The sequence below is a fragment of the Aquarana catesbeiana genome, linkage group LG02 (genome assembly GCF_042186555.1).
Source record: "Aquarana catesbeiana isolate 2022-GZ linkage group LG02, ASM4218655v1, whole genome shotgun sequence".
NCBI classification, from domain to species: domain Eukaryota; kingdom Metazoa; phylum Chordata; class Amphibia; order Anura; family Ranidae; genus Aquarana; species Aquarana catesbeiana.
Window position 1 is genome coordinate 161,521,957 of NC_133325.1, and position 24,979 is coordinate 161,546,935.

The 24,979-nt window shown below is 44.0% G+C and overlaps 1 protein-coding gene across 1 annotated transcript; it reads left to right on the forward strand.

Moving 5' to 3' along the window:
* Positions 1-386: 386 nt before the first annotated feature.
* On the forward strand, positions 387-20,610 carry LOC141126563 (chymotrypsin-like elastase family member 1). Its single transcript, XM_073612489.1, has 7 exons — positions 387-426; positions 1,008-1,105; positions 11,325-11,425; positions 17,046-17,171; positions 18,577-18,713; positions 19,650-19,795; positions 20,431-20,610. Exons 1-7 carry the CDS (start codon positions 387-389, stop codon positions 20,608-20,610), a joined length of 828 nt encoding a protein of 275 aa, XP_073468590.1.
* The last annotated feature ends 4,369 nt before the right edge of the window (positions 20,611-24,979 follow it).

Consider the following 24,979-nt stretch of genomic DNA (forward strand, 5'->3'; position numbering starts at 1 on the left):
AACAAAGGGGGTGAATTCATATGCACATGCCAATTATCAGTTTTTAATTTCTAAAAAATAGTTTTATGTATATATTTTTCTAATTTTACTTCACCAATTTAGACTATTGTGTTCTGATCCATCACATATAATTCAGATTAAAAGAACATTGAACTAAAGGCTGCAATATAACAAAATAGGTAAAAATAGGTACGAAGCCAATGTCTGTTTGCTAATCTTTTTATAAAAAGCTTAAATATATGTCTTGTCCTTGAGGAATCTTGGTCAAACTTGCCATCTGCTATCACCTGGAAATGTTCTCACTAGTTGTTGACTTCTCCCTGCTATTAAAGAGGAGGAATCTAAGGCTTGGTTGTACGGGAGATTGTCGCTGCAATTGCCTTACAATGCTCAGGCTTCTGGTACTTGCTGCCCTTGTCCTTTGCGGTAAGTGATATTTCCTATACATTGATACTTTATTAAAGTATATAATAGGGGGAATAATTAAATAAACCAGGTATATTTTAGAGAAGAAAAAGTACTGAATAATTTAACCAAATATTAACAATTTATTTTTCAAAGTTTCTCAACTCCTTTATTAAATCAACCCAAAAGTATAGTATACCCATATTGGTCTATCTTTTATTTTTAGATTTAAAGTATATGCAAAGCTATTTTTTTTAATAGAGTAGGAAAGGGTTTGAACCATTTTATTTTTTGGGGTGAGGGAGACCACTATCTCTATTCGTCCAGTGAATCACCGTCGCCAAGACTCAAAGTGGGGAAAAATCCAAAATTTTCAGCTGACAGCAGAACAGGAAGGTGTTTCCACTACAATTTAAATGGTCATAGCAGAATTAATGTAAAGGTAAAGGCAATTTCTGCAGTTTTCTACTCTGTGCGAATAACTGTGATCAGGCTTTTTATGCGTCAAATTCACTTTTGCAATTCAGTTTTCTTATTTTTTATATAACAGTATTTTCACATACCATATTCACACTTTTTGTCTTTTTTAATTTCGCTTAAAGGATACTGTCATGATGAAAATGTCCGCTATATTGAGGACAATGATAATAGCCGTGTGGTAGGAGGCACCAATGCAGCCAAGAATGCCTGGCCATGGCAGGTTAGTTACACACAAGCAGGTCATTGATTTGACCTTTGAAGCTCAATTGTTCATAAATGATCAGTATACATTGTAAAATGCTTTATACTTTGTTTTTGATATTGATGATTTCATGGAGGTGAAGCATTTCCAAAATAATTTACTAATTCTATGACCTGTTTTTGCCTACTTTAATAGAATTAGTCAAATTAAAAGGAAAGTTAAAGAACTATGTCTAACCCAAGTGAAATGATATTCAGGATAAAGTTTGAATATTAGCTGCATATGGCTGCAATCAGAAAAAACACACAAATCACTTCTAATTAGAGCTCTATATGGTGCCTTGCATTCACTTTCTTCATGGTCTGCACAGTTCTGTTGGCCTGTGCTTCCTGCCTTTCAGGCCTGGTTCACACCTATACATTTTTTTTTTTTAATTAAAGAAGTTTATTAATTTTAATGTATCCATGGTACATACACATTATATCACATTGTTTCAAATGTAGTATACACAATTGAGTAGACACTGTTAATAGTCAAGTTTTTAACAGATATTTGCTGTAACGTACGTTTGACAATATCAAATAAAGACTTAAATAATTGTGTGACCGTATGGTTTATGATCATGTCCTAGAGCATCAACTATCTATATCTTAATGTTATTTATCACCCATCACATAGGTTCAATCACGAACAGGTGTCTGAGTCTTGTAGCCATCTGTCCCAAATTTTTTCATATTTCATGGGGCATCCTCTATTAGTGTATATGAACTTTTTGTACAGTAGAGTATTACCGTATTTATCGGCGTATAACACGCACTTTTTTCCCCTGAAAATCAGGGGAAAATCACAGGTGCGTGTTATACGCTGATCCCCTGCGATCCCGAGCTGTCAATTCTTCAAAATCGCCAACCGCGATTTGAAAATGGCGCCGCCGGCGCCGAAATACACAGAGCCGGTCCTCGGCTCTTTCCGGCGGCTCTCGTTCACTTTCGGCTCCACTCATAGTCCCGAGCGGAGCTATCCGAACCTACTCGGCTAGGTTCGGATAGCTCCGCTCGGGACTACGAGTGGAGCCGAAAGTGAACGAGAGCCGCCGGGAAGAGCCGAGGACTGGCTCTGTGTATTTCAGCGCCGGCGGCGCCATTTTCAAATCGCGGTCGGCGATTTTGAAGCCCAGGTTAGCTGGGATAGAGGTTTGAAGGCTGCACTGGGGCAAGGCTGCACTGGGGAAGGCTGCACTGACAAGGCTGCACTGGGGAAGGCTGCACTGACAAGGCTGCACTGGGGAAGGCTGCACTGACAAGGCTGCACTGGGGAAGGCTGCACTGACAAGGCTGCACTGGGGAAGGCTGCACTGACAAGGCTGCACTGTGGAAGGCTGCACTGGGGAAGGCTGCACTGACAATGCTGCACTGGGGAAGGCTGCACTGACAAGGCTGCACTGGGGAAGGCTGCACTGACAAGGCTGCACTGGGGAAGGCTGCACTGACAAGGCTGCACTGGGGAAGGCTGCACTGACAAGGCTGCACTGGGGAAGGCTGCACTGACAAGGCTGCACTGACAAGGCTGCACTGGGGAAGGCTGCACTGGGGAAGGCTGCACTGACAAGGCTGCACTGACATGGCTGCACTGACATGGCTGCACTGGGGCAAGGCTGCACTGAGAAGGCTGCAATGATGGGCATTTAAATGTAAGTTTTTTTCCCTTCAACTTCCCTCCTAAAAGTTTTTTTCCCTTAAAATTCCCTCCTAAATTGGGGTGCGTGTTATACGCCGGTGCGTGTTATACGCCGATAAATACGGTATTTATTTCCACCTTCCACTCAGCAAAACCAGGGGGCAATCTTCTCATCCACTTCCTAGCTATTACTTTTCTCGCTGAAAATAGAGTTTCTTGCAGAAAGATTCTACACCTATACATTTTTAGTGCGTTTTCAGTTTTGCAGAAACACACTACAGTCCATTTAACATGGTTTCCTATGGATGTAGTTCACATCTGTGCATTTTGCGGAAAGGGCTAGGGACTTTTTTCTGGTTTTTGGTTCCATAGACTTCAATGGATCAAAAACATGTATTGAAAAACGCAAAATGCACCTGGAATATGCAAACTGCAAACTGCATAGGTATGAACCAGGCCTAAACCCTGTATGTGGTTTCAGCTGCGGAAGGGCATTTCTTGAAAACATGAAAACACTGAAGGTTTGAGGCTCGATTCACACCTATGCATGTTGCTTTTGGGCGTTTTTGGAGGTTTTTTTTTCATGCTTGCCACGTTTTTGAGCAGCGTTTTTGCGGCGTTTTTGCCGCGTTTTGCGTTTTTTTTTTTTACAGTTTTTTTTTACAGTCTAAAAAAAAATTTAAAAAAAAATTAAAAAAAAAAAAAAAAAAAAACGGCAAAAACGCATCAAAAACGGTGCACTTGCGTTTTTGATGCTTGTCCATTGAATTCTATTACATGCAAAACGCTGCATTTTGCATGAAAAAAAGTCCCTGACCCTTTCCAAAAATGCAGAGAAACAAAAAGGCATTGATGTGAACATGTTCCATAGGAACATGCGCTAGTGTGAATGGAGCCTCAGGCTCCATTCACACTAGCGCGTTTTTTGATGCATTTTGCATTTTGCAGAAATGCACGGGAATTTTTTAACATGGGTTCCTATGGAACATGTTCACATCAATGCCTTTTTGTTTCTCTGCATTTTTGGAAAGGGTCGGGGACTTTTTTTCATGCAAAAAGCAGCGTTTTGCATGTAATGGATTTCAATGGACAAGCATCAAAAACGCAAGTGCACCGTTTTTGCAGCGTTTTTGATGCGTTTTTGATGCGTTTTTGCCGTTTTTTTTTTTTTGTTTTTTTTTTTAGACTGTAAAAAAAAACTGTTAAAAAAAAAAAAAAAACGCAAAACGCAAATCGCGGCAAAAACGCGGCAAAAACGCTACAAAAAAGCTGCTCAAAAACGTGGCAAGCATGAAAAAAAAACCTCCAAAAACGCTCAAAAGCAACATGCATAGGTGTGAATCGAGCCTCAAGTCTTGCTGGCACAGATTGAGGCTGGATTCACACCTATGCATTTTTAGTGCTTTTTGCATTTTGCAGATTTGCACTACAGGTTTCCTATGGAACACATTCTGTAGTGCAAATCTGCAAAATGCAAAAAGCACTAAAAATGCATAAGGCTCCATTCACACTAGCGCGTTTTTTGATGCATTTTGCATTTTGCAGAAATGCACGGGAATTTTTTAACATGGGTTCCTATGGAACATGTTCACATCAATGCCTTTTTGTTTCTCTGCATTTTTGGAAAGGGTCAGGGACTTTTTTTCATGCAAAATGCAGCGTTTTGCATGTAATAGAATTCAATGGACAAGCATCAAAAACGCAAGTGCACCGTTTTTGCAGCGTTTTTGTAGCGTTTTTAATGCGTTTTTGATGCGTTTTTGCCGGGTTTTTTTTGTTTTGTTTTTTTTTAGACTGTAAAAAAAAAACTGTTAAAAAAAAAAAAAAAACGCAAAACGCAAATCGCGGCAAAAACGCGGCAAAAACGCGGCAAAAACGCTGCTCAAAAACGTGGCAAGCATGAAAAAAAAACCTCCAAAAACGCTCAAAAGCAACATGCATAGGTGTGAATCGAGCCTTAATGTGAATCCAGCCTAAGGCTCCATTCACACTAGCGCGTTTTTTGATGCATTTTGCATTTTGCAGAAATGCACGGGAATTTTTTAACATGGGTTCCTATGGAACATGTTCACATCAATGCCTTTTTGTTTCTCTGCATTTTTGGAAAGGGTCAGGGACTTTTTTTCATGCAAAATGCAGCGTTTTTCATGTAATAGAATTCAATGGACAAGCATCAAAAACGCAAGTGCAGCGTTTTTGCAGCGTTTTTGATGCGTTTTTGATGCGTTTTTGCCCTTTTTTTTTTTTATTTTTTTTTAGACTGTAAAAAAAACTGTAAAAAAAAAAAAAAAACCGCAAAACGCAAATCGCGGCAAAAACGCCGCAAAAACGCTGCTCAAAAACATGGCAAGCATGAAAAAAAAAACTCCAAAAACGCTCAAAAGCAACATGCATAGGTGTGAATCCAGCCTGAGGCCCCATTCACACTAGCGCGTTTTTTGATGCATTTTGCATTTTGCAGAAATGCACGGGAATTTTTTAACATGGGTTCCTATGGAACATGTTCACATCAATGCTTTTTTGTATCTCTGCGTTTTTGGAAAGGGTCGGGGACTTTTTTTCATGCAAAAAGCAGCGTTTTGCATGTAATGGTTTTCAATGGACAAGCATCAAAAACGCAAGTGCACCGTTTTTGCAGCGTTTTTGCAGCGTTTTTGGTGCGTTTTTGCCGTTTTGTTTTTTTTTTGTTTTTTTTTTTGTAATTTTTTTTTAAGACTGTAAAAAAAAATGAAAAAAAAAAAAAAAAAAAAAACGCAAAACGCAAATCGCGGCAAAAACGCGGCAAAAACGCCGCAAAAACGCGGCAAAAACGCGGCTCAAAAACGCGGCAAGCATGAAAAAAAAACCTCCAAAAACGCTCAAAAGCAACATGCATAGGTGTGAATCGAGCCTTAAGCTGGCCATACACCATACAATTTTCCTGTTCAATTTTCTTTAGATTTACCTTCAACTATGTAGTACAAGGGCCTGCCTGATTGCATCCAAATTGAAAGTGTTTAGGTTTGACCTCCTATTATATGGTTTTGGTAAATCTAAAGGAAAGTTGAACAGGAAAATTGAATAGTGTATGGCCAGCCTTAGGCTCGATTCACACCTATGCATGTTGCTTTTGAGCGTTTTTGGAGGTTTTTTTTTCATGCTTGCCGCGTTTTTGAGCCGCGTTTTTGCCGCGTTTTTGCCGCGTTTTTGCCGCGATTTGCGTTTTGCGTTTTTTTTTTTTTTTTTTTTCATTTTTTTTTACAGTCTTAAAAAAAAATTACAAAAAAAAAAACAAAAAAAAAAAAAAACGGCAAAAACGCGCCAAAAACGCACCAAAAACGCTGCAAAAACGCTGCAAAAACGGTGCACTTGCGTTTTTGATGCTTGTCCATTGAAAACCATTACATGCAAAACGCTGCTTTTTGCATGAAAAAAAGTCCCCGACCCTTTCCAAAAACGCAGAGATACAAAAAAGCATTGATGTGAACATGTTCCATAGGAACCCATGTTAAAAAATTCCCGTGCATTTCTGCAAAATGCAAAATGCATCAAAAAACGCGCTAGTGTGAATGGAGCCTTAGGCTCCATTCACACTAATGCGTTTTTGATGCATTTTGCAGAAATGCATGGGAATTTTTTAACATGGGTTCCTATGGAACATGTTCACATCAATGCCTTTTTGTACCTCTGCGTTTTTGGAAAGGGTCAGGGACTTTTTTTCATGCAAAATGCAGCATTTTGCATGTAATAGAATTCAATGGACCAGCATCAAAAACGCAAGTACCGCGTTTTTACAGCATTTTTGCAGCGTTTTTGCAACATTTTGCGTTTTTTTTCTTTCTTTCTTTTTACACTGTGCACAGTATAAAAAAACACTTAAAAAAAAACGCAAAACGAGGCAAAAACGCTGTAAAAACGCTGCAAATACGGTTGTTCAAAAACGCGGCAAGCACCGCAAAAAACACTGCAGAAACGCTCAAAAGCAACATGCTTAGATGTGAATCGAGCCTTAAGGGCCCTTTCACACTGGAGACAAAAGCAGCGGCTGTTTCAGGTTGGTTTGTAGGCGCTATTATTAGCACAATAGCGCCTGCAAACCGGCCCAGTGTGAAAGGGCCCTAAGGGCCCTTTCACACTGGGGCGGGGCGGCGTCAGCGGTAAAACGCCGCTATTGTAAGCGGTGCTTTACCGTCGGTATTCAGCCGCTAGCAGGGGCGGTTTTACCCCCCTAGCGGCCGAGAAAGGGTTAAAAACCACTGCAATGCGCCTCTGCAGAGGCGCTTTGCCGGCTGTATAGCCACGCTGCCCCATTGATTTCAATGGGCAGCTCCTTCACCCGTCCAAAGATGCTGATAGCAGGACTTTTTTTCCCGTCCTGCTAGCGCACTGCTCCAGTGTGAATGCCCTCGGGGCTTTCACACTGGAGAGACAGCAGCAGCTGTTTCGGGTTGGATTGCAGGCGCTATTATTAGCGCAACAGCGCCTGCAAACCGCCCCAGTGTGAAAGGGCCCTAAGGCCAGTCAAAAAACAAAGTGGAGGTAAATTGGGTATCTGGCACTCCAGGAGGCAATGTCCTTAGTTTGTAATAATGTACATTTGATTAGTCAGTCTTTAGGTAAAAACAAAGTTGAACCACGGTAAGGGGGTAATTTAAAAAGAGGCAGCCATCCTCAGAGTGTGTCCAGCAACTCTGCAAAACATATAAAAGAAACAAGGAGGGGGGGGGGGGAGGGGGAGGCACCTCTTATGCCGCGTACATACAAGCGGATTTCTCGTCGGAAAAAGATATGACAGCTTTTCCGACGGGATTCCGCTCAAGTTTGCCTTGCATACACACCGTCACGCAAACGTTCGCTGAACTTACGACCGTCAAGAACGCGGTGACGTACAACACTACGACGAGCCAAGAAAATTAAGTTCAATGCTTCTGAGCATGCGTTGAATTGTTTCCGAGCATGCGTAGGGATTTTGCACGTCGGAATTGCCACAGACGTGCCCCAGACGATCGCATTTTCGGATAGGAACTTTTTCCGACTGAAAAATTAAGAACATGCTCTCAATTTTTTGCTGGCTGGAATTCGGGCAGCAAAAGTCCGATGGAGCATACATACAGTCACATTTTCCGAGGAAAAAATCTCATTGATCTTTTGCCGGCCAAAATTTGATCGTGTGTATGCGGCATAAGTGTAGTATTAAGACAGTATCATTTATTTCACAGGATTAAAAACACTTACAAGATATAAGTGTGAGTAATGCTCATCATAAGTATGTAGTCCCGGCAGTTCTGCTGCGTCCCACAGGCTCCTCGCATGATCCGGGTAGCTGGCAGGAGAGGTTCTGGTGTGATGTTGTGCTGAATAGCTGTACATTCAGCAAAACCAGGAAGTAGTCAGCCTGTGGGACGCAGTAGAACTGCCAGAACTACATACTTATGATGAGAATTGCTCCCACTTATATCTTGTAAGTGTTTTTAATCTTGTGCAATAAATGATACTGTTTAAAACTACTATTAGAGGCGCCTCCCCCCTCCCTTTTCTTTTAAAAAATAAGGTGGGTTTATGTGGCTACTGGTAAAGCCCTGTGCAGAAGATGAATGTTAAGATTAAAGATATACTAAAGGCTGCTTTTTTATTTTTTTAAATAAAAAAGGTTATACTTTTGCACAGAAAGGTCCCTTACCTCCTCTTCTGACAGTCCTCTGCTGGCACTGTCCACTCCTGTCCTGAGTGCCTCTTTAGGAGGACAGGCAGGGCTGGACTGGCCATCGGGACTACCGGGAGATTCCCGGTGGGCTGATGGCTCAGTCTGGGCCAGTTTCACTTTCGGCCGCGCATCGATCTACCCGTCAACCGCCGACAGCTGGCGCCTGACAGGTAGATCGAGATTAGCCAGCATGCAGAGTAGCGCAGGGAGCTTCTATAGTAGTAAGTTCTCTCTCTCGTGTCATCACACTGTTCCCCGGCGGCCCCTCCTCTCTTCTCGTCTATACCAATTGGCTTGTACGATCATCTGGTATAGACAAGAAGAGAGGAGGGGCCGCCGGGGAACAGCGTGATGACACGAGAGAGAGAACTTAGTAAGGCTAGTAAGATCTCACAATGTGCCCTGATGATGTTTCCCCCGATGTGCTATGTGCCCCATCATGTGCCCCGATGTGCTATGTGCCCCATCATGTGCCCCGATGTGCTATGTGCCCCATGTTTCCCCCGATGTGCTATGTGCCCCATCATGTGCCCCGATGTGCTATGTGCCCCATCATGTGCCCCGATGTGCTATGTGCCCCATCATGTGCCCCGATGTGCTATGTGCCCCATCATGTTTCCCCCGATGTGCTATGTGCTCCATCATGTTTCCCCCAATGTGCTATGTGCCCCATCATGTTTCCCCCGATGTGCTATGTGCCCCATCATGTTTCCCCCGATGTGCTATGTGCCCCATCATGTTTCCCCCGATGTGCTATGTGCCCCATCATGTTTCCCCCGATGTGCTATGTGCCCCATCATGTGCCCCGATGTGTTATGTGCCCCATCATGTTTCCCCCGATGTGCTATGTGCCCCATCATGTGCCCTGATGTGCTATGTGCCCCATCATGTGCCCCGTGCCCTGATGTGCCACGTGCCCTAATGTGCCATGTAGCCTGATGTCCCCTAATGTGCTATGTGCCCTGATGTGCCCCGATGTGCCACGTGCCCTAATGTGCCATGTAGCCTGATGTGCCCTAATGTGCCCTGATGTGCCCCATCATGTGCCCTGATGTGCCATAATGTGCCCTAATGTGCCATGTGCCCCGTGCTCTAATGTGCCATGTGGCCTGATGTGCCCCGTGCCCTGATGTGCCATGTGCCCCGTGCCCTGATGTGCCCTGTGCCTTGATGTACCATGTGGCCTGATGTGCCCCATGCCCTGATGTGCACCATAATGTGCCATGTGCCCCATCATGTGCCCTGATGTGCCATAATGTGCCCTTATGTGCCCTGTGCCCTGATGTGCCATGTGGCCTGATGTGCCCCGTGCCCTGATGTGCCATGTGCCCTGATGTGCCATAATGTGCCCTGATGTGCCATGTGCCATAATGTGCCCTGATGTGCCCCGTGCCCTGACGTGCCCCGTACCCTGACGTGCCCCGTGCCCTGATGTGCCCGTGCCCTGATGTGCAATGTGCCCCATGCCCTGATGTGCCACGTGCCCTGATGTGCTATGTGCCCTAATGCGCCCTGATGTGCCACGTGCCCTGATGTGCTATGTGCCCTAATGCGCCCTGATGTGCCTTGTGCCCCGATGTGCTTTGCCCCGATGTCCTGTGCCCTGATGTGCCCTGATGTCCTGTGCCCCGGTGTGCTGTGCCTCAATGTCATGTGCTCTGATGTTCTGTGTCCTGATGTGCTATACCCTGATGTACTGTGCCCTGATGTGTTGTGCCCTATTAGTTGATGTGCTGGACTCTGTACCCTGATGTGCTGTGCACTGTACCCTGATATGTTGTGCCCTGTACGCTGATGTGCTGGGCACTGTACCCTGATATGTTGTGCCCTGTACGCTGATGTACTGGGCACTGTACCCTGATATGTTGTGCCCTGTACGCTGATGTGCTGGGCACTGTACCCTGATATGTTGTGCCCTGTACGCTGATGTACTGGGCACTGTACCCTGATATGTTGTGCCCTGTACGCTGATGTGCTGGGCACTGTACCCTGATATGTTGTGCCCTGTACGCTGATGTATTGGGCACTGTACCCTGATATGTTGTGCCCTGTACGCTGATGTACTAGGCACTGTACCCTGATATGTTGTGCCCTGTACGCTGATGTGCTGGGCACTGTACCCTGATATGTTGTGCCCTGTACGCTGATGTATTGGGCACTGTACCCTGATATGTTGTGCCCTGATGTGCCCAGATGTGCCTTGTGCCCTGATGTGCCTGGCTCTGTACCCTGATGTGGCCTGATGTACCGTGCCCTGATGTGTTGTGCCCTGGGCCGGTCTGGATGAAGTCCAGGGCCACATTTTTGTCCCAGTCCAGCCCTGAGGACAGGTGTGCTCCAAAGTCATAGAGACACACAGCGCAATAAAGCCATGCACCTGCTCCTCCCTCACAGAAGCATGACTGCTGCTTCCAGTGTATCATGTGAAAGCAAGAAGTGAGAGGAGCTTTGCTGCAGCCGGGACAGCACTGGAGTGGTGACAGGAATCAGGTAAGTGCTTAGGGATGGGGTGGGTTGGACAAGTAATGTAGATAATGATAAAAAGAACTGACTTTAAAACCATGTTGAAAAACTAGTAAGCAAGACTACCAAAAATTCTGCCTGACTGGTGTGCACGTTTAGTAATCTCTTTAATATGGCACACAGTTGTAACAGTCAGGCTATTATATGAATTCACAATTGGCAGCTAGCATGTACACAAATTGCATCTATAAACATGAAGCAATAAAAAGATGCCAAAATATTATAGCTATTCAGATTGTCACCAGATTGAATCAAGTTAGAAAGTAAAGATTATATCAGATTACTTGCTCTGGCAACATCCTCCATTGTTTTATCTTTCAGCAAAGTTACATTTCTGCTCTTTAATTCTTTCAGGTATCTCTGCAGTATCTCTCTGGCAGCAGCTGGTACCACACCTGTGGAGGTTCTCTGATCCGTGCTAATCGTGTCTTGACTGCTGCTCACTGCGTGGACAGGTATTATTACATTAATGTACTTAGACAATAATGTGTGTGTGTATATATGTATGTGTGTATATATATATATATATATATATATATATATATAGTATTCATAGGCGTGTGCAGATTATTGCATTAGGGTGTACAACCCAAGGTTTTAACACACATACGTGCTTGTATTTATATATATATATATATTGCACCCCCATTATAATGTGTGCACTCCCTAAACCTATATATATATATATATATATATATATATATATATATATATATATATATATATATATAAGATAATAAGTAATATATGTAAATCCCTGTAATAATCTCTGCAGCCATCCCTGTACTCCTATTATCATGATGTATACCAAGGATATGCAATTAGCGGACCTCCAGCTGTTGCAAAACTACAAGTCCCATCATGCCTCTGCCTCTGGGTGTCATGCTTGTGGCTGTCAGAGTCTTGCTAGGCCTCATGGGACTCGTAGTTCTGCAACAGCTGGAGGTCCGCTAATTGCATATCCCTGATGTATACGTATAGCAATGTATGTGGCCCCTCTCTAGTAATAAATACAAGTGTATAGGGCCCCTCTACTGTGATGTATATGAACCCCTGTAATGCTCACCAACTCAGTGACAGCCCTGTGCAGTGACACCCCGCCAACTGCTCTCCATACAAGCCGAGTGACAGGTCCTGGTCCCGCCCCTCCTCTGTCCATACAGCCAGAGTGACAGTAACCCTGTCCCTGCTCTCCTTGTACAAGGTGAGTGACAGTCACTGTCCCCATCCCCATGCTCCCATTAGCTGTCCCCCAGGATCAGGGAGAGAGAAGTGGACAGGCTGGAGATAGGGCGGAGGGATTAGTGGGAGGGCTTTTGTGTGTGCCTGGCCTGCTGCTCCCCCCAGAGGCCTATGATCAGACCTCCTCAACCACTCCTCTACACTGCTACCCTGCAGACTGAGCCCCGACATTGGAGTGCTGTCCTTGATCACCAGCCTGACCTTAAAGCGCACAGGGTAATTAATGTGTATCCAGGCACACCTAGCACACCTATGGTTGTATTAAAGATTTATTTTAGATTACCAAAGAGCAGATGTTCTTAACATATACATGTCTATCTTCCCAATTAAAAAAAAAAAAACTTTTTTGTACTAGAAACCTAGATAACACCCCCAATGCACACACACCTGTGCTGAATGCACTTGGGGAACCAAGAAAAAAAATTAGCTAGCCTACTGCAGTGTTCCACAGCAAATTATGCACATGGCAAATTTGCGCTAACAATAGGAGGGGCACAAAACTTCAGTGGATATCACAAAGAGCACAGGGGTTAGTGGTCAAGAGTGTGTATCTCAAAGACTGCAAGAGACAAGAGGGCCTAATGCACAGAAAGCAGGGGTCAGGTGTGTGTAACATATAGAGTAGAGGGGTCAGAAGTAAGTAATACATGTAGTGCAGGGGTAAGGAGTAAAATCCACTTGCCAGATCAGGGTGTAAGCGGGTGTAGAGTGTAGCGGCTTCACAGAGGGAATCACACGTACTGACTTTATAACCAGGCAACGTTTATTACCGGAGAGATGGTGATAGAAAGAGTATTTACAGCAGTAATGCAAGTAGTTTCACTCCAGGCATGGAGGCATAGATACACAGCACAGTCACTTCTGATGTAAGCAGTAGTTTTATTCGTCAGCACTATAGTCACTTCTCACTGACTGACACAGTATAAACCCAAGCACACAATGCATATCTGTAGAGGCTTATATTCACACACGTTACCCGGTAACAGCGGTATTCCTTCAGCAGATGGATATAGGCATCTGATACACTTGTCCCTCCCTCACAGCGAAGACACCGGATTTATTATCCGCAATGGGGAGTTTTTAATCCGACCAGGATTGTTGATACAGGACTCCGGAAGAACCCTGAGCTATCCCTCACAGGCCAGAACACTCTCCCTAACTTCTCCTAAGGGTTCACCCAACCTGTCTGTGTACACACGTGAACTCAACTAAACATGGCTGAGCTTTCCTATATAAAATATCCACCCAAAAATGGCGACCAAATCTCTCGAGATTTCCTTGTCCTATTAGAACACCAGGCTTCTCCAAAATGGTGCTGGAGACAATATAGAGGCCAAACAGCTCTGAACCTATGTACACATAATAAACATATCAAAGAGGCTGGAAGTGAGAATATACACTTGTTAACCCACTACCTCCTGCAGCCAGCTAGGCTGTCCTGCACACAGCTGCTTACAAGGGCAGTTCAGAGTAATGCCCCGTACACACAGTCGGATTTTCCGACGGAAAATGTGTGATAGGACCTTGTTGTTGGAAATTCCGTCCGTGTGTAGGCTCCATCACACATTTTCCATCGGATTTTCCGACACACAAAGTTTGAGAGCAGGCTATAACATTTTCCGACAACAAAATCCGTTGTCGGAATTTCCGATCGTGTGTACACAAATCTGACGCACAAAGTGCCACGCATGCTCAGAATAAATAAAGAGATGAAAGCTATTGGCTACTGCCCCGTATATAGCCCATACATACATCACCGCGTTCAGAACGATCGGATTTTCCGACAACTTTGTGTGACCATGTGTATGCAAGACAAGTTTGAGCCAACATCCGTCGGAAAAAATCCTAGGATTTTGTTGTCGGAATGGCCAATCAATGTCCGACCGTGTGTACGGGGCATAAGAGAAGTCTTCCCTTGGCTGGGTCATGTGAGTGGAGCCAGAGAACTGCAGCCTCCTTTGCTCTGAACTGACAGGCTGCAGGAGTATCTCCTGCTTTGGATGCCCAGTGCAGCTGTCAGGACTAGCTTTGGGGCTGCACGGAAGCTTGTGGAGGGGTTGGCCCCCCGACCCCCCTTATCTATTCTCCTTCTCCCCTGATGTGTGCTGTAACCCCAGTGAATGTCCAAATACGTTAGTACTAAGCTGAACAAATTGCCCTTTAAGTAGTAAAAGAGACACTGTCACATGGCAGAGAGAGTGACACCACCACTCCCCATAGTGTCTGTTGATACTGTGCTGGCTGCAATGGAGGAAGAAGTAGTGGGGGAGCACTGGCAAGGTATAGGCAAGGAGAGGGGTGCCCCTTTATACAGACACTGTGGGGTTGATCTACGAAAGGAAAATAGACTGTGTACTTTGCAAAGTAAAATTGCACTCTGCAAGTGCAGTTGCTCCAGAGCTTAGTAAATGAGCAGAAGCTTTGCTGACTTCCATCATCCAATCATGTGCAAGCAAAAATGCTTATTTTTTCATTTTCCTTGCACGTGATTGGATACTTTTTGCAAGTTGAAGCTTTACCTCATTTACCAAGCTCTGAAGCAACTGTGTTTGCAGGGTGCAACTGCACTTTGCAAAGTGCACAGTCTATTTGCTTTTAGTAAATCAAACCCTGTAACTCTGAGCTGAATAGGGCAAGGTAAACTTCGATTCACATCTACGCATGTTGCTTTTGACAGTCTCTGCAGTGCTTTTTGCGGTGCTTGCCGTGTTTTTGGGCATGCGTTTTTACCGCGATTTGCGGGGTTTATTTTACACTGGCCCCCTCCTTAGCTGGTTGCTAAGGAGGGGGCCAGGAAGCCGGCCACCGCATCCTTAAGAACCAATGAGTAATCAGTTGTCAGCAGGCTTCCCGCTGAATGTAAAAAAAAAAGAACTGCCAGCTAATAAAAAATCAAGAGAAAAAACAGCGTGGGGTCCCCCCCAGGTCCATACCAGGCCCTTGGGTCTAGTATGGATTCGGAGGGGACCCCCATGCCAAAATTTTTAAAAAGTGGCATGGGGGTCCCCCCAAAATCCATACCAGACCCTTATCCGAGCATGCAGCCCAGCAGGTCAGGAAAGGGAGGGGACGAGCGAGCGCCCCCCCCTCCTGAATTATACCAGGCCGCATGCCCACAACATGGGGGGATGGGTGCTTTGGGGCAGGGGGGCTCTGCGTCCCCCCACCCAAAAGCACCTTGCCCCCATGTTGATGGGGACAAGGGCCTCTTCCCGACAACCCTTGCCCGATGGTCATCGGGGTTTGCGGGCGGGGGGCTTATCGGAATCTGGAAGCCCCCTTTACAAGGGGGCCCCAAGATCCCAGCCCCCCCTATGTGAATGAGTATGGGGTACATTGTACCCCCTACCCATTTACTAAAAAAATGAGTGTAGTGTTAAAAAATACAGTAGACAGTTTTTGACAAGTCTTTATTAAAAATCTTCTTCTCTGCTTCTTGCTCCGGTCTTCCTCCATCTTCTCCCGCATCTTCATCCTCTGGTCTTCTCTTCATCTGTCTTCTTTGTCTGGTGTTCTTCCTCTGCCGCCACTCCCGGCAACGACCCTCCTCCATTGCTGCGTCCCGCTGATCTGTCGGCGCCGATGTCATGCATTTCTTAAATAAAGATGGGGGCGTGGCAATCGGATTACGTCATCTGGTGGCCACGCCCCCTTGTGCTGTCACGGACCCATCATGCCACGGGCAGTAATGTCACAAGGGGGCAGGGCCTCCGGAAGACGTAATCCGATTGCCATGCCCCCATCATTATTAGAGGAAGAACACCGGACAAAGAAGACAGAAGAAGAGCGCGTGAAGAAGCAGGGGGAGAAGGAGAAGACCGGAGGATGAAGATGCGGGAGAAGATGGAGGAAGACCGGAGGAAGAAACGGAGAGGAAGATTTTTAACAAAAGACTTGTCAAAAACTGTCTACACTACTTTTTTTTAGTGAATGGGTAGGGGAACAATGTACCCCATACTCATTCACATGAGGGGGGCGGGATCTGGGGGCCCCCTTGTTAAAGGGGGCTTCCAGATTCCAATAAGCCTCCCGCCCGCAAACCGCGACAACCACCGGGCAAGGGTTGTCGGGAAGAGGTCCTTGTCCCCATCAAACATGGGGGCAAGGTGCTTTGGGGTGGGGGGATGCAGAGCCCCCCCTGCCCCAAAGCACCCATCCCCCCATGTTGAGGTCATTCGGCCTGGTATGGTTCAGGAGGGGGGGGCGCTCGCTCATCCCCTCCCTTTCCTGACCTGCCGGGCTGCATACTCGGATAAGGGTCTGGTATAGATTTTGGGGGGACCCCCACGCCATTTAAAAAAAAAATGTTGGTGTGTGGGGGTCCCCTCCGAATCCATACTAGACCCAGTGGCCTGTTATGGACCGGGGGGGCCTGTTTTGTTTTTTTTTTTTTTTTTAGCCGCATTTTTTTTTTTTTACGAGCGGGAAGCCAGCTGACAGCTGATGAATCATTGGTTGTTAAGGATACGGCAGCTGGCTTCCCGGCCCCCTCCTTAGCAACCAGCTATATACAGTGTAAAAAAAGAAATAAAAAAAACGCATGACTTGCATTCTACTTGAATTATATTACATGCAAAACGCTGCATTTTTCTGGGGAAAAAAGTCCCTGACCCTTTCCAAAAATGCAGAGGCACAAAAATGCATTGATGTGAACATGTTCCATAGGAACCCATCTTAAAAATTTTCCCTGCATTTCTGAGATATACAGAACAGAGAGTACAATAGATGTATGATATTCTTACATGTACTAACTTTTATTTCCCTCTGAAATTTAGTATATGCCTAATAGTAGAAACATCTCTCATTTTCTTTATTCTTTCTAATTTTCCCTAGAGTTGTCTCCTACCGTGTTGCCCTGGGAGACCACAACCTTAGCACTAATGAAGGTACTGAACAGTACATCTCTGTATCTACAATTAGAAAGCACGCCAGCTGGAACACCAACAATGTCGCTGCTGGGTAAAAAGCTAAAACATGGCGATAAATCTGTTATTGTTTACTCACAGTCATATAAATGTCCTTTTACATAAAAGTGGATGAGGTGGCATTAAGTACATTGTGAACATTACAAAACAGTAACTGTTCTGCTGAAGAGGTACATGTTAGAGCAGACTTTATGTTATATTAATCCAACATGCACTCAATAGAAACATGCAAGGGGTAATAAAACCAAAAATACCTTACACATATTTCGATTTAACCACAACTATTACAATTTTCAGAACTTTTAAGGTGCAGGACTTCATAAAAAAAAGAAATGTCTTTGCAACTTAGTCATGTGAAAAAAATATAATAGACTTACTGTATGTTCTCTGGGTTATCATAATGAATAGTTTCTGTTTTCTAACAACAATTACAGACCTGGTAAACTTCTCTGTGACCTCCAATTTTCTGCTAGTAAATAGGACTACTAGTGTTATATTAGCCATGCACAGCTCAATTTTCTCTTCTTCAGCCTGTGTGGAAAATCAGTTGATTCCCCCATACATGCTAAACAGAAAACATGGAGGAATTTCCACTGATGCTAACTGTATTAAGCAGCCGTAAAAAACCTGCAGGTGCCTGATTACCTGAATCTGATAGGATACAGTCACTGCTCGGCCAATAGTGTTCACTTGGCTCAGTTGATTTTTAAATCAACATTTGTCCCACCATAGAGTTTTTGCACTGTTGTAATCATATGCAATTGAGGTATTTGGATATCTGCTTAGCTCTGGAACCTGTATGTTTGTACAAACCTAATAAAGTTTTTCTGACAAAAAAAAAACATTTGTCCCATCAAGTGGTGCTTGTAGAGCCACCCATGGATCAAATCTCTTCAGGCTGAATCAGCCAAAATTTGAGTTGGTTATGGTCCACCTTATCCTACAGAAGAATCTCGCTTTGAAATAGAATTCTATTCTATTCTTTATTCCATAGAATTCCATACTCCAAACTCTATGGAGTTTATTTTTAAAACATAGAATGATTTATAACATATCTCAAAAAAGTTCACAGTCTAGCGTTTATACCACAATTATACAGGCACACAAAACTAGGGACAATTTTGGTGGAAACAAATTAACCTACAAGTATATTTTTTGACTGTAGAGAGAAAAGCGAGCACCCGGGGGAAATCCAAGCAAACATCAGTAAAACCAGCAAACAAATTCAATGCATTTTCCCTGATGGAATTTCATTCCCAAACCACAGCTCTGCAAGGCCACAGTGCTAACTGCTTAGACACTGTGTACATATTAGGTTTACCCCTGCCATAGAACCAACATGTCAATGCCCTTAGTATTTTGTCTTGCCTCTTTTCATGTTTTATGATGTAACAATGTAAAGCATCATGTCAGTGTTTGCTACTTTGTATAATTTATAGTTATGATATCGCTGTCCTGTGGCTGGCCTCCAGCGCTACTCTGAACACCTCTGTGAAAACAGCTTCTCTGCCAAGTGATGGCTACATCCTGGCAAACAACTACAACTGCATTGTCACCGGCTGGGGAAGAACCAGCAGTAAGTATTGATTCCATCATAGGGAAGCTTAGTGACATAGTTCTGTTAATATAGTGAGGAGAGGGTTAACAACTGTGGTGTGCAGACACATTTCAGAAAAGAGTGTAAAAGTGTTTTGAAGACAGATATGCAATATGATTGTAGCTTTTCTCAGAACATATCCCCTCTGCTGATTGGAAGTAGTGCTACAGAAATATAAAGTAAGCCCCTGGCAAGTTCTATAATGTGAGCCTGTTTCACATTTTAAAAAAATGCATGAGTCATAATACATTTGTTGTTAATGAATGCAAAACTTGGCTATCAGAGATTACAGGCACAACTTTGTAATTGGTTTGATACAACACTTACCCATTAAGCTAGTGTACTGTATAATCATGACTCAGACTGTGCACTTTGCAGATGCACTCTGCAACAGCAGTTGCTCCAGAGCTTAGTAAATGAGCAGAAGCTCTGCTGACCATCATCCAATCACGTACAAGCAAAAATGCTGTTTTTTTTTTTTTTGTTTTTTTTTTGTTTTTAACCTTGCACATGATTGGGTGTTCTTTGCAAAGTGAAGCCTTACATCATTTACTAACCTCTGGAGCAACTGCACTTGAAAAGTGTAACTGCATTTTTTAAAGTGCATAGTCTAATTGCCTTTAGTAACTTAACCCCGTTGACTCTTCTGTGGAAGTATTAATAGCAAAGAGAGAATCAACTAGTTACCAGGCAAATTGCAATATTTTTTGACTCAACTGCATTTATGCATACAGATTTGAACAATCTGTAAGGAATCTTACAATTTAGAATTCAAAATTGTTTGAATTACTGAATTGCATGATCCCCACAGATTAGAGAAAATCTGTGAATCACTTGTTCTTCTGGTTTACCAATTACTGGACCTAAGTTTTTTTCTTTGCATTGGCTGTAATGTAAACCTTTCTTTGTCTGCAGCTGGTGGTTCCTTGGCCACCATCCTCCAGCAGGTCACTCTGCCCACCGTTGCCTACACCACTTGCTCCCTGAGCTCCTGGTGGGGCAGCACTGTTAAGACCTCTATGATCTGTTCTGGTGGTGACGGAGTCAAGTCATCTTGCAACGTAAGTTTTTTTGTTTTTATAACGTTTTTCTATTACGTTTGTATAAAACAGGAAAACAAATCCCCAGTTTAAATATTGTTGTTATGATCATTATCAGAAATAATATTATTTCTACAATTCTTTATCTATAAAGTGGAAATATACAAAATTCCATGCCACTTCACAATCTGTGGGATCACAATAAATGTATTTATACATACAAGGATAGACAAGGAGAGAGCAGCTAGGACAGTACTTTCAGGGTTTAGCAATCTTCCATAAGAATAGAAACACATCATGAGACTTACTGATAAACATCCCTACATTTCTTACAATATATGGGATTTTATCAATTATATTTATCACAATTATATTGCTACATAATTTCTAAAGTCATAATTACTGAATGTTCCACTCCAACTAAAGTGTGTATGCAGCAATTTCATTATCTGAACTTGATTTAGATGCTCCTATAAATACGAGTCACTTTCAGATCTTGAAAAAATATCTAGCCCCCTTTGTACAGTATATTGTCAGCCTACTATATATTGTCAAATAATGAAGATACATAACACCATGCCTTCTTAAAAGTCAATTGTGAAGCAAGTGATTGTAGTGATATCAGTAATATTTTTCTTATTTTCTTATAATTTCAGGGTGATTCTGGTGGACCCCTGAACTGTTCCATCAATGGTGTGTACCAAGTCCATGGTATTGTCAGCTTTGGATCCTCTCTTGGATGCAACTATTTCCAGAAACCATCCGTGTTCACCAGAGTGTCTGCCTACATCTCCTGGATCAACAGCGTAAGTAATCAGTATGACCTTCTCAGATAGAATACACAGGCCTTTTACTTTACTTTGCACAGCTCAGCAAAAATCACTTCCGATGTTATCACATGGAAATAAGCCAATGAACTTGTGGAGTATCCACTAAAAATGACACTGTTTTTTGTTTCCATCTGTCTCTGCCTAAGGCCTGGTTCACACCTATGCAGGTTGCAGTTTGCATATTCCAGGTGTATTTTGAGTTTTTCAATACACATTTTTGATCCATTAAAAGTCTATGGAACCAAAAAACAGAAAAAAAGTCCCTGGCCCTTTCCATAAAATGCACAGATGTGAACTACATCCATAGGAAACCATGCTAAATGGACTGCAAAACTGAAAACGCACTAAAAACGCAGAGGTGTGAACCAGGCCTAAAGTAAACGAATCTGTCCTGTGATTCAGGCTGGATTCACACCTATGTAGTTTTAGTGCTTTTTGCATTTTGCAGATTTGCTCTACAGAACGTGTTCTATAGGAAACCATGTTAAATAGGCTGTAGTGAAATTCTGCAACATGCAAAAAGCACTAAAAATGCATAGGTGTGAATCAAGCCTAAGGGCTGGGTCACACAGGTGTTTTTATGCCAATAATTTCAATAAGGGTTACCGTGTAGAAATTCCTCACTAGTTGATCGTTGCATTTCACAAAGGAATCACCCTGCCCTGTTATGCATACAGCATTGAGTTGAACAAACTGGCATGAAATCACTAGAAAGAGCTTTCACGTGCTTCTGATTTTCCTGGTTCATTCATTAATCTGTCACTATTTACAACATTTGTAAATGAACCATTATTAGAATTGTAAAACAGAAAGTTTTGACTAAACTTTCAAGGGAGAGCTTGCACTATCTGTAGGGGAGAACTTTAAGTATAACTACAGGTAAAACATTTTTTTTTTTTTAGTTTTGGATAGAGTGGAGAGGGATTAGAACCCCTGTCAGATTTTATTGCCATCTGTGCCCCCCAATAGGAAGATTCATCCTCTCTATTTGTCCTGTTTATTGTTATCTTATCACCAGTGGCAGAATTATCAGGGTCGCAACAGTCGCACTTGCCACTGGGCACTGTAGTTCTGCCAATTCAGGGGGGCGCCACCCGCCCGTTTGGGGGGCCTGCCCCCCGCCCCTTTGCCAGTGTGAGGGGCCTGCCCGCCACCCGTGTGAGGGGCCTACCTGACCGGCTGACTGTCCTGTCACTGTGTGTCCACTCTGGCTGCTGTTTGTTCCGCCGCGAGGGGGGCTTTCGCCCACTGAGCAGAGACAGAGAAGGCAGAGGCAGCACCAAGACTGTGGACCGCCCCGGTCCGACCTATTCAGAGACATAGAGAATGTAGGGAGGTGGGGCGGACACTGAAAAATTAAGTCAGCAGACCTGCTAACACCAATTGAGAGAAGCCGGGGAGGAGCTTTCCCTTCTGCGGCTGCGTGGAGTACCTGTACCGTCGAGGCATCTACCCATGAGGCAAGGCATCCTGGCTGGAGAAGGCACGGTGACTGAATTCCCGGGGATTTAATTGATTGATGTCAATCAAGTGACATTTTGTAGAGCAATCGATCCCAACCTCCACCACCTGTGCCTGTCCCCCCCACCACTGATCTCATCCCTATCCCCCCTCATTACTTCTACAACAGAGGTGATGGGGGGGATAGGGATGAGATCAGTGGTGGGGGATAGGATCAATAAGACACACAGGTGGTGGTGGGAGAGGATGGCACCACCACTGCTACCACCCCCCCCAAGTGCCACCGCTGCCCCCCCCTCGGCACCACTGCTGCCAACACCCCTCAAGTACCACCGCTGCCACCCCCCAGTACCACCGCTGCCACTCCCCCAAGTACCACCACTGTCACCGCCCCCCAAGTACCACCGCTGCCCCCCCTCAAGTACCACCACTGCCACCCCCCTCAACATTACCGCTGCCACACCCCTCAAGTACCACTGCTGCCACCCCCCTCAACATCACCACTGCCACCCCTACTCAAGTACCACTGCTGCCACCCCAAATCAACACCACCACTGCCACCCCCCTCAAGTACTACCACTATCATCCCCCTCAAGTACCACTGGTGCCACCCTCAACTACTGCCATTGCCACCCCCCTCAAAAAAAGTATCAAAATCATGCTGTAACTCATCCTTAAAGTGGTTGCAAAGGTTTTTTTTTTAATTAAAAAAATAAACATGTTATATATGGCATTGCACAGAGCAGCCCTGAACCTCCTCTTCTGGGTTCCCCTGATGGCACTTTCTGCTCCTCTTCTTCTCTGAATGCCCTTTCAGCAAGCCGCTTGCTATGGGGGCACTTTTGCAAGCTCACTCCCGAGCCAGGTTGCGTGTGTCTATAGACACACGCAGCATGTCTCGGCCCTGCCCTCCACTCCGTCCTCATGTGATTTGCTGTCCCTATGCCTGTGAGAGGGAGGGAAAGAAGACAAGCGCTGCTGCAAACGGGCACAGCGCTGGATCGAAAGAGGAGCCAGGTGAGTATTTAAGGGGGAGCTGGGGAAACAGAAGATTTTTTTTTATCTTAATGCAGAGAATGCATTAAGGTAAAAAAAAAACAAAAAAAACACATGCCTTTAGAACTACTTTAATTTGCACTTTGGCTATGGGATAGGAAGAAAAGGGAAATCTCCCCAATGGGATACATAGCAACAATAAACATGACAGGGGTTATAACCCTCACTCTATCCAAAAAAAAGACACGTTTTGCCTTTAGTTTTACTTTGATAGTCCATTGATAGCTGTATACATGAGTATATTCAGTATGCTAATTATTACACTATATTTGCAGTAATTCAGTGAATTGACTAACAAACATATAATCCTCCTTTTTTTTTTTTTTTTTTTGCTTCTTTTAGAACATCTAATCAAAGAACCTTTTCTAAAGCATCTTTGAAGAGAAAACAAGCTTGTTGCATTTCATCTGTTTAAATGAGATCAGCTTGATAATAAAGAGTTGAACACAGCACATTTTGAGTATATTGTTTTTCTTTCAATATGTAAACATAAAACACATAATATTAATACTGCCACACTGTATCTATTTTATTTACATTGTATTAAGCCAGTGTGTATAGGAATATACAGGAGATTCAGCTATAAAACTGCAAGCCCTTGGGCAGAACATATACCGTATAGAACAATATTGCAAATAAAGTTATACATATCCAAATATGTGGTAATTATTAATAGAATGCATTAAGGTGAAAAACCTTAAGGCTTTAGAACCACTTTAACCTGTTGCTGCCCGCCCACCGTCATATGACGGCGGAGCGGTGCATCTCTTATTCTGGGCCGCCGTCATATGACAGCGGCTGATTCACGCAGGGCATGCGCATGATCGCGGGCACGCAGCCCTGCTCTGTCGGTGTCACAGTGTCCCCGGGATACAGCACGTCACCGACAGGGGTGAACAGCCATTGGGCATGGCTGTTCACCATGTGATCGACTGCAATTACATCACGGCCAATCACAAAAGGGTATTCCCCACTTCAGACCGCGCATGCGCACAATCGGGAGCGCGTAGCGCGGTCACGTTGGTGGTGGCGTGTTCCCAGGAACACTGCTCGTCACAGATAAGGGTAAACAGCCAATGGCTGGCGGCTGTTTACCATGTGATCGGCTGTGATCCATTCACAGCCCATCACTAAATGTAAATACTTACTACTGAAATTGATTGTTTTCATTTATTTTTGCCCAACACTTTGCTGCAACTCATCATGGACCAGACCAATTTATATGCCCAGCAGCATATTGCCAACAACCCCCAATCTTCATACGCCCGTCCATTCGAGTGGAAGAATTTGACTCTGGAGGAGTTCAAAATGTTTATGGGCCTCAAAAATGCCTATGACATGCCTATTGGTCCACCTACCCCATTCACCACATTCCCATTTATTCTTCTCTAATGTCCAGGTCCCGATACGAGATGATAATGTGCTTTCTTCATTTCAGTGACAACACCCAGTGCCCTGAATCATCCAAATTACGATAAATTATATAATATTATATAACATTCGCCCACTCATTCATTTCTTTTCCCAACGATTTGCAGAACTCTATGTCCCCGTATAAGTATATATGTGTAGATGAGTCCCTGGTACCCTTTTCAGGCCGGCTAGGAATAAAACAATACATTCCTAGCAAAAGGGCCAAATACGGATTGAAATTTTATATGCTTTGAGAGAGTCACGGGATATCTGTATGCGTTCCGCATATATGAAGGAAGAGATTCCCAGCTCCAGCCCCCTGAGTGCCAGGCCTACATGGGCACAACTGGTAAAATTGTATGGGACCTGGCCTACCCACTGCTGAAGAAAGGTTACCATATATACCTGGATAACTTCTATACAAGCGTGCCCCTTTTCAAACACC